This window comes from Dendrobates tinctorius, unplaced genomic scaffold (genome assembly GCF_039654945.1).
Source record: "Dendrobates tinctorius isolate UK_male_01 unplaced genomic scaffold, ASM3965494v1 ptg000018l, whole genome shotgun sequence".
Classification (NCBI taxonomy): Eukaryota; Metazoa; Chordata; class Amphibia; order Anura; family Dendrobatidae; genus Dendrobates; species Dendrobates tinctorius.
In genome coordinates, this window is record NW_027361686.1 from 20095415 (window position 1) to 20105775 (window position 10361).

The 10361-nt window shown below is 40.8% G+C and overlaps 1 protein-coding gene across 3 annotated transcripts in view; it reads left to right on the forward strand.

Moving 5' to 3' along the window:
• ZBTB45 (zinc finger and BTB domain containing 45) overlaps positions 1 to 7390 on the forward strand; it is a 33282-nt gene extending 25892 nt beyond the window's left edge. For all 3 annotated transcript variants that reach the window (XM_073566550.1, XM_073566551.1, XM_073566552.1), the window contains exon 3: positions 1046 to 7390. In XM_073566550.1, the coding sequence (XP_073422651.1) occupies positions 1046 to 1299 (254 nt within the window). In that variant the 3' untranslated portion in view covers positions 1300 to 7390. The remainder of the gene's footprint in view (positions 1 to 1045) is intronic.
• Positions 7391 to 10361: the final 2971 nt, after the last annotated feature.

Sequence of the window (10361 nt, forward strand, 5' to 3'; positions counted from 1 at the left end):
AGTGTTTTCCAACTTCCTCTGACAGAATTCCATTCTCTTGGCCTAATATCTGCTGCCTATCTGACTTCACCACTCCAGTGATGTCCGAGCACAGCCCGCATGAAGGCTGAGAGTGATTTGCTGCAGCAGTCAATTGTGTAGTCAGGGATGTCGTTGCTACAGGTTAGATCGACAGGCTGCAGCGGTGCTAAAATGGGGTCAGATCTATCTGGTAGGTAATGGCTCTCATTATTTAATTGCAATGTCATTCTCTTTACTTAATCTGTGAATTGGTCAGATAACTCCTTTTGGAATATAGTGGCTCCAGAGATTGTGCGGACACCCCAATTAGTCACTACCATGTGTGGACTGTGGCGCACTGCTGGGTAACATGTTTTTCAGCTCCTAGCTACTCTCCTCTACATCAGTAAGTACATTGGCTATCTGCTGCCAGGTTTTTTCCTTCCCCATGTGAGAACAGCATGATGTACAGTCATAAATACTCATTGCAGCGTTGTCACTTAATTTCTTGCTCAAGTTTTGATGAAATCCCTGTTTTATCTGCTGCAAATCTACCAATTCTCATGATGCTGAGTTCTGCTTCACCCACCCCCACCACTGATTGGCAGATTTCTGCCTATGCACACAGTGTACACGGAAGCTGCCCAATCAGTGATGTGGGTGGGGTTATACAGAGCTTGTGACAATGGAGGACTACCTGGCAGAAGGGTTACTTGTCCACTAATCTGTTGACAAAAAATTGATTTTTATCAAAACTACAGCAAGTGAAACAGTAAGTGACATCGCTGGAATCGGGCTCTCGGTCTCTTTATTAGGCTGCTCTCAGATTAATTGGCAAAAACCTGGTGATAAATTCCTTTTAATACCTTTTTTGTTTTAGTGAAAAGTAGGGGTCTCCATTGGTAGCCTTGCTAACCACCCATAGCTTGAGATCTCCAATTGAGAAAAATAGTGTTGGCCCTTTTTATGTGTTTTCCTCTAAGAAATTATGCAGATATTGCCATTCACCAGAGATGCTCAACTTTCTGCTTTTGCCTCCCCTTAGGTGAAAAACCCCATCAATGTAGCATCTGCTGGAGATCCTTCTCATTACGGGATTACCTGCTCAAACACATGGTGACCCACACCGGCGTCCGTGCTTTCCAGTGCTCCATCTGCTGCAAACGCTTCACCCAGAAGAGCTCCCTGAACGTCCACATGCGCACACATCGACCTGAGCGCTTCCAGTGCTGCTTCTGCAATAAGTACTTTTCCCACCGCACTCTACTAGAGCGACACATCGCCACTCACACCGCCTGATCTGTGACCCTCAGCGACCCAGTTTCACTTGCAATGTTTAATCCCATGGGGCTTCTGCTTCCTGATGAATGGGATTTCTTTTTTTTTTTTTTTTTTTTTTTAGCCAGGGGCCAATGTTGCGGAGAGCCAAGTTCTGTTCACGTTAATCATTATGTTCGGAAGAGCTTCTTGTCCATGAGGTTAATCAAGAGGTTTGGTGAAATTTCAAAGCACTGAATCTCATGGAATCCAAAGGAGACTTCATCAAAAAAGACACAATCTCACGAGCTGTACAATACAGCATCAATTAGAAGTCATATATGTGAACATACAGGGAGTGGTCTATATGCCAATAAACATGGAGAAACATCACCTGACCTCATCCGGTCTGGTGGACCCGCATTCCAAGAAGAACATGTTGTTCTACTGACCAGCAAAATTCTAAATGTGAACAGCCAGGAAGAATCGTTCCCTGCGGGAACATGAATTTGGCTGTTTTCTTACCCATTAGGGACCCATTTATTGGACAGTATTCTGTCAAGAGAATTGTCCTTAAAGGTGTTCTCCAGGACCGTGGCTATAATGGTCCCCTGGAACTTGACCTATGAGGTACGTTAGTATATGCTTAGGACATACCTTGTCGCTACCATCTATTCCATGTGCTAGTACATGGTAGGTCTCAGCCCAGGAGACTATATATTCTACTGCCATATGCTGCGGCATTGTAGGACCCTTTTACCATGAAGGGTCTGGAGATGAAGGAAAATAATGTCTTTGAAGAATGAGACATCAGAATCCATTAACCAGAACATGGTTCCCATTAGATCTATCTGACTTGAAGACTAGCTCCTTGTATTGTGTTTATTGAGGTTTTATCAGCATCAAGGTTAATAGTGTCTCGTAGTACACAAGGTTACTATTGGAGGAAAGACTAGGGACACATACTTTTTTTTTTTTTCTACTTTGTGCGTCTTGTATATAGCCTATTTAACCACCTTATAATAATGTTTGTATTTATGACGATATATGTGACTTTGTGTCAGCTGTGTGTTATACGTGTGTACGTACGTGTGTATTATCCCGTCACCAGCTTTTATGGATGTCGCTTCGATGGGATTTATATGAAACTTGTTGTGGCATGAACCTTAATGTGTGTGTATGTATGTATGTATGTATGTATATATATATATATATATATATATATATATATATATATATATATATATATTTTTCTCTTTTTTTTAAATAAACTTTCCTTAACACCAAAAATAAAAAATATTTTTATTTCCCTGCCTTCTGGACGGGGAGGCAGTTTTAAAGGGAATGTGTCATCAGAAGAAAAACTATTGTTTAGATTGAGTTTTTATTTTGACCATGTTTTTTACGAAATTTTGTTCATGGTTTTTAATTTGTCGCGATTGACCGATTTTAGCCAGTGCCAAATGAATGTTCCTTTCACGCCTATTTGTGTAGCTTGACCACTACCGTACAAAGGAAAGACGCCAATACCTTAATTTCAATGTGGAGACACTAGTGCGAAACAAATATTGAAAATGTATATATATTAGTCTGCAGGTACCTGTGCTTAACATAGCTGCTGTAAAGAACATTTCTGGATGCCTTTTTAAAGTTGATGTCTCAGATCTTAAAAAATGAAATACTCCTCTGTTAAACGCCCGCCATTCCAGCACTGCCACTCCCGTGGTCCACCACCAGATATATTAACGGTGATGACACACCGTGCACATAGCTGATCGTTGCAGTCAGACAAAGGCCTTAGCAGTTTTGTTCTGTACTTAAAAGATCCGCTGCCGAGGCCAGTGATCACGTGCGTGTACTGCACATTTTAACTGTAGGGAAGTAAACAGCTTATGGTGGGCCACCCAGGCTGAGGTTTGAACAAGTGAGTATTACTAATTTTTTTTTTTCTCTCTGTATCCCTTCCTGGAAAGACGGTCATCATAATTGTATACAGAGAAGAAAGACAGACAGAAAGCAAAAGCAGCAAAGAAAGAAGTATCTGGCTTTAATTAGTAACAAAAAAATAAAATGATAAATTCCCTTTTTAAGAAGTGCACTTTTTTTTTTAGCAGGGTCTCTTGATGCTGTTACGTTTATGCCAAATATGAATTACATATTTCCTTGTAGGTATGAAGGTACCTGATGTTAATGTTCGTGTTTTTTTCCCCTTTTTTGGCTAAATCACCTTTCCTCTTGAAATTAAGGGTCATTTGTCACCCTGCTTCTGTAAGATGGTGAACTACTGGAAGTGAAGTCTTGTTGAGCTTGTGTGAACTGATTAGTAGGACTGAGAGGGTTGGGATTCAATACATTAAGTTGGCAGTAAAGAGTCTTCTTTGGTCAAGCGGACTAAGGTTGCCTTCCCAGGCGTGTCATATATCCCCCCCTGTAATGATAATGCTAAATGGCTGGCAGAGCATCCAGTATATGTTGCTCATTGCCTGAGTTGTTTCATGAAGTACATAAGAAACTCTAACGTGGTTCCAGACCTGACTCCTAATGAACCAAGAGAGGCTTTCTTGGTTCTTTCCCATTAAAGGTATAGTTATATTTTTTTTTTTTTTTTTATTTTAATTTATTTATTTATTATGAGTTATGAGATCTGATTACAAGGAAATATGATCATCAGGCCAGGAGTAATAGTGGTAAAGGCAAACTAGCTCAGTTTTCTCTCCCCCCTCCTGCCTCTATATGAGTGCACTCTCCTGCATTGAGTCATTGGTGCGCCCATTTTCCCGCTTGATATGGATCTGGATGCCGATACTAATATTGGATAGCATTGTCTTGTATTTGAGGTACTGACCCCTAGTGAATTTGGTATGCAGTCCTCTGTATTCCTTTTTGGTACGTGTCCAGGCGTCGGATTCTCTGTAGCTTTACAACTGATTCATGCTGTAACCTACTACGATCATGAATCTGACACTAAATCCATCATTTTATGCTGCATTGACTAATCCACCTCATTGACGCCGGCTGGCTCTTAAGTATTTTTTTTCTGAAATGCGGCAGAGTAAAAACACCTGACTGAAATGGAGATGGTGTTCGGGCAGCATGAATCTGCTGTTGGGTTCATTTGTTGCCAGTGTCTTTATAAGTAGCAATAGCCTATGTTAACATTGATGCTCACAATATGGATGTGATCGGACAGGTGTTAGTTGAAGCCACTCCGCCTGCACTGATTCATAGTGAGAAGATCCTCGAGTATTAAGTTTACTTTTTGCTTGAAGTGGGTCCTGCACCGTGCGGAGGCGGCTGCATTGTAAGCTGACGCACTTCATCTCGCTGCACAGCAACCACTTGTACGTTTCACACATTACACAGGAGGAGCGTTTGACCGTGAGGAGCGCTCACACAGAAGATCACTGTTTATCGTTAAGTGCCACTTTTCAAACTAATCTTGCGTAATGCGAGGTAACTTTCTATGTTTGCTTTAATCCAATTGATAAGTTACATCATATCACGCTTCACTCACACAGAACTGCAATCACAATCTGTTTTTTTTTTTTTTTTTGAGATTCTATTCTTTTTCTCACAGCCCCCCGTTATTCCTTATTGTTCAACACCCGTACAGAGCATATTCCACTGTCCTATATTGTGGAAGATGGAGTATTTATATCACACTATACAATAGTATATCGGGTGAAACAGTACTCATTCATTCCCTTAAATGTAGTTTCAGAGAATAACCCCTTAAGGAAGCATCCAGTTTGTATTTGCAATATCCATTTTTTTTTCTATCCCCCCCCATTCCAGGAACCATACCTTTTTACCTTGCCACCAAACCAGCTATATCCGAGCTTGGTTTTTTTTGCGGCATTCATTGTGTAGTAAAATTGATTAGGCCACATGATTGTGCAGATCAGTACAATTATGACAATTCAAAACTTTGTATCGTTTCGTTTTAAACTGCAGTTCACTTTTTTTTTTCCTTAAGCAAACTAGAACCTGTGATTGTTTGATGCATTTGCACTATATAATATGGGCCCAATTCATCAAGGCTTTCACTCCAGAATTCTAGTGCAAAGCTTTGAAAAGTCTCAATTTAGGTGCTGTAGTTGCACCTAAAATATGTGACTTTGTGTCTTCACGACTGTTTCTTCTAGTTACATCGACATTAGGGAAGTGCGGGAGGGACGCTACAGCTCGTCCTATATAAGATGAGCTGTGGTGTTCCCAATGTCAGAAATCTTACTCCAGTATCGGAGCCGCACGCTGCTTATCAGACGCTTCAGGCTCATGAAGAGTTGTGCTGTGCACCTTTTCATGAATTAGAGCGTCTGACCCTCATCAAAACCGGCATAATGAATGCCATACTGATGACCTAAGTGTTCTGTATTGTATTATATAGTAAATCTCTTCCTGAGTGTTTTGCCTTCATTGGAGCACCAAGATGGTGGCGGCAGGGGCCTTCATCAAGCTCTGGTTTGCTTTTGCCTGTAGCACCCTGCGATCATACAAGTGCTTCTCAATAAATTGGATCACTGAGCAACAGTCCAGTTCTTTTTCTCCTTGGCCCAGGTAACATAACTCTGGCGTCTATTGGTCATGAGTGGCTTGACACAAGGAATGTGACACTTGTAGCCCATGTCCTGGATAATTCTATGTGTGGTGGCTTTTGAAGCAATGACTTCAGCAGCAGTCCACTCCTCGCGAATCTCCCCCAAATTTTTGATTGTCCTTAATAATCCTTTCAAGGCTGTGTTTATTCCTGTTACTTGTGCACCTTTTTCTACCACATTTTTTTTCCTTTCAATCAACCTTCCCTTAATATGATTGGATACAGCACTCTGTGAACAGCCAGCTTCTTTAGCAGTGACCTTTAGTGGCTTACCCTCCTTGTGTAGTGCATCAATGACTGCCTTCTGGACATCTGTCAAGTCGGCAATCTTCCCCATGATTGTGGAGCCTACTGAAACAGACTAAGGGAGCTTTTTTTAAATGATTCGGAAGCCTTTGCAGGTGTTTTTGTTAATTATTCTAATTTACTGATATGACTTTTGGGTTTTCATTGGTTGTAAGCCATAATCATCAACATTAACAGAAATAAACACTCAAAATAAATCACTGTTTTGTAATGACTCTATATAATGAGATTCACTTTTTGTATTAACTGGAATTAGCTTTTTGATATTCTAATTTAGTGAGAAGCACTTGTAGTGCTTTCAGTGTCCGTTCAGTGCATGCTGTCAATTTTAGCTGCTATTCCTTCCCATGCTGCAGTGTCTATACAGGAAGGAATGGCCTCCATTATGGACCTTCTCCAAGAAAGGTTTATAAATGGCTATAATATTTAACCAAAAGAAAAAGCATTCAGCTACAGGATTACAGGTCATAATACATTACAATGTATCACATGATATGTTGCCTTAAAATGAAGGATGATGCTGTGATGGCAGTCACATTTATGCCCTGGTGCCACAGTAGTCTGCCCCATAAACTATAAATTGCACAGTTTTTTTTGCTTTGCTGCAGCAATGCTTGCTTTATGGCTGTAAGCAGGGGGCTGTAGGGGGGATTCAGGTGACATTTTATGCAACTTTGGATGTGACTGGGATATTATAAGACTGCTGCAGCACAAGAGAAGTAAAGAATTTCTAAAGTGAACTAGTAAGATGTAATCTGTAGAATGATCATTAGCAGAGCCCTTAGAGCTTGTTCAGACCAGCGTAGTTTAGGTCTTTGTTCCAAATGGACAGAACGCGCCAATACAAATGAATGGGCTAGTCCACAAGAGCAATTTTACAAAATCAGCTGAGCCACTTGTAAAAAAAAAAAAGTAATGGCCTTCAGGGACCATCATGCAGATGAGAAAATGTTCTTCCGCTGGTCTAACCCTGGCCCAATGGCGATGTTAGGTCATTGTCCTGCTGATAAGCCAGTCATTAAGGTTCAATAGTCATGGTGTCCATTTGACCCTAAAATTCCCCATGACCCAGTTCAATGTTTTCTTTTACATATTTGTCCACAAATAATTTCATGTTTGTATTGCACATATAATTACCACAAAAATAATGTAGTGTTTTATTACTGTTTGTGTGTTGCATGTTAAGTTTTTTTTTTTCTTATTAAAGAAATGGAGAGAAAAAAAATCCTTTTAAGCGTTTGTGTTTTCTTTCTAAGCAAGTCTACACACAAGGCAAGCCTACGTGCAATGGAGACGTGGTCCTACACACAACAGTGCCACTAGGATTTGGTGACCAAGAGACCTTTTTTTTTTTTTCAATCATATTTCAGAGCCTTTCCCCTTTTATAAATTAATAAAAATCTAAAGGCCAAGCCCTAAAAGGTAAATCCAAAAAAGAAAAAAGTGTTCATATATAATACAAACTTTATTTGATAAATGTTAAAAGCATGATGGCACAACAAAAAAAATGGAAAAAGAGAAAAATATTAAAAAACGAAATCTAAGACAATGAGTGAGGAGACAGAATATGTCACCCAGATTGACTAGTAATGAATCAAAATAAAACTACATAATAATGAAAATTACGGGGGCTGCTGTACAAGCATATATCAATATCACTGGTACAGAACATGCACAATGCTCAAATACAGCAATATAAATATTAATAAGTAGTGTACATGAAGGTAACTATAAGAAAGAGCACCTAGTTATAATGAACGAAGTAAAATGCCATCTGTAATTTATTAACCAGAGGCAAAAGTGCATAGTGCAATGGTGTTACAGAACATTTCAATAGCATGAGTAGCAGTCTCCACAACTAAAAGCATAAGAACAAGTTCAATGGAATAAATTCGTAATAATCAAAATACCAACCACAGTGACACACCAATGTCCCCTATACCACTCCAACGTTTCTCGTTTCGCTGTCACTTCGTCAGGGAGTAAGGAGGACGGGGTGTGCATGAGTATAGGGATAGTACAGCTGTTGTAACTAATCAATCAGGGACACCTTGCTATGTGGCGCCGCTACTCACGCATGAGCCCAGTTGGTCCCCCTCAGATAACCGGAGGTACATCAGTGCGACGTAAGTCACAGTCTATGACGTATAACCCCGGCAACGAAAGCCGGAACAAAACGGGCGCATGTGCAGAGCTGTGCTAGAGTCCCTGCAGCCATCTTGGAAAAGGGATACATTGCCAGAATACATTTAAGAAAGCATAGGTGGTAAAAATTCGTATAAGCAATCATAAAAAATATATATAAATGATGTGATAACTGATCGTAATGCATACATGATTATTGTGAAAGTGTGATTTTAAAACATAAAAAGGAATGAATACAGTAAGCATACTACATGAATGAGATCAATGTATAATAAGACTATAATAATGGGCAAAAAAGTGAAGGGGTGGGGGAAAAGAGTGTATTGTGTGAGATAAGCAATTAACCAATTGAAGAAAACAATTGAATAATGATAAAACAAAAAATACAGATACAAACTATATACTTGATGGTAATGTGATTAGTGAGAAAAATGAATGCAAAAAGTGAATGGGTAAAAGAAAGTGAAAAGTATGTAAAATTGATGTTGAAAAATATATATATGGTATATGATGGTAACGGGGGAGGAAAATACAAGATGAATAATCAGAATAACAGTGACAACATATATTAAAATTAGTTCTTTATTATCAGGACTATATCCCTATGTGCAAAACGGTCACCATGCCATGGAAAGAGCAGGAGTATCATGTTCCTATTCAAAGGCTATGAAATCACATCACTATATGGCAGCACGGTGGCTCAGTGGTTAGCACTGCAGCACTTGGGTCCTGGGTTCAAATCCCACCAAGGACAACATCTGCAAGGAGTTTTGTACACTGCTCAAAAAATTAAAGGGAACACTTAAACAACAGAATATAACTCCAAGTGAATCAAACTTCTGTGAAATCAAACTGTCCACTTAGGAAGCAACACTGATTGACAATCAATTTCACATGCTGTTGTGCAAATGGAATAGACAACAGATGGAAATTATTGGCAATTATTAAAACACCCTCAATAAAGAGTGGTTCTGCAGGTGGGGACCACAGACTATATCTCAGTACCAATGCTTTCTGGCTGATGTTTTGGTCACTTTTGAATGTTGGTTGTGCTTTCACACTCGTGGTTTCATGAGATGGACTCTACAACCCACACAAGTGGCTTAGGTAGTGCAGCTCATCCAGGATGGCACATCAATGCGAGCTGTGGCAAGAAGGTTTGCTGTGTCTGTCAGTGTAGTGTCCAGAGGCTGGAGACGCTACCAGGAGACGTGGAGGGGGCCATAGGAGGGCAAAAACCCAGTAGCAGGACCGCTACCTCGACCTTTGTTCAAGGAGGAGCACTGCCAGAGCCCTGCAAAATGACCTCCAGCAGGCCACAAATGTGCACGTGTCTGTACAAACTGTTAGAAACCGACTTTGTGAGGATTGTCTGAGTGCCCGACGTCCACAGATGGTTGTGCTCACAGCCCAACACCGTGCAGGGCGCTTTGCATTTGCCACAGAACACCAGGATTGGCAAATTCGCCACTGGCGCCCTGTGCTCTTCACAGATGAAAGCAGGTTCACACTGAGCACATGTGACAGACGTGACAGAGTCTGGAGATGCCGTGGAGAGCGATCTGCTTGCAACATACTTCTGCATGACCGCTTTTGGCAGTGGGTCAGTAATGGTGTGGGGTGGCATTTCTTTTGGAGGGCTGCACAGCTCTCCATGTGCTCGCCAGAGGTAGCATGACTGCCATTAGGTACTGAGATGAAATCCTCAGACCCCTTGTGAGACCATATGCTGGTGCGGTTGGCCCTGGGTTCCTCCTAATGTAGGACAATGCCAGACCTCATGTGGCTGGAGTGTGTCTGCAGTTCCTGCAAGATGAAGGCATTGAAGAGGCCAGGAGCCATTTGGTGAGCTGCATTTCTTGCTACATGTTCACAGACCTACCAGTGGAAAAGCCAAGCTTCACATGCCACAAATGCAGGCTTGTGTCCCTGTTGGAGGAAAAGTTGCAAAATCTCGAAGCGAGGTTAGCTACATTGAGGATCATCAAGGAAGGTGAAGAGTTCTTAAACAGCAGAATTATCTCTTCATGTTACAGAAAGAGAATACAAAAAG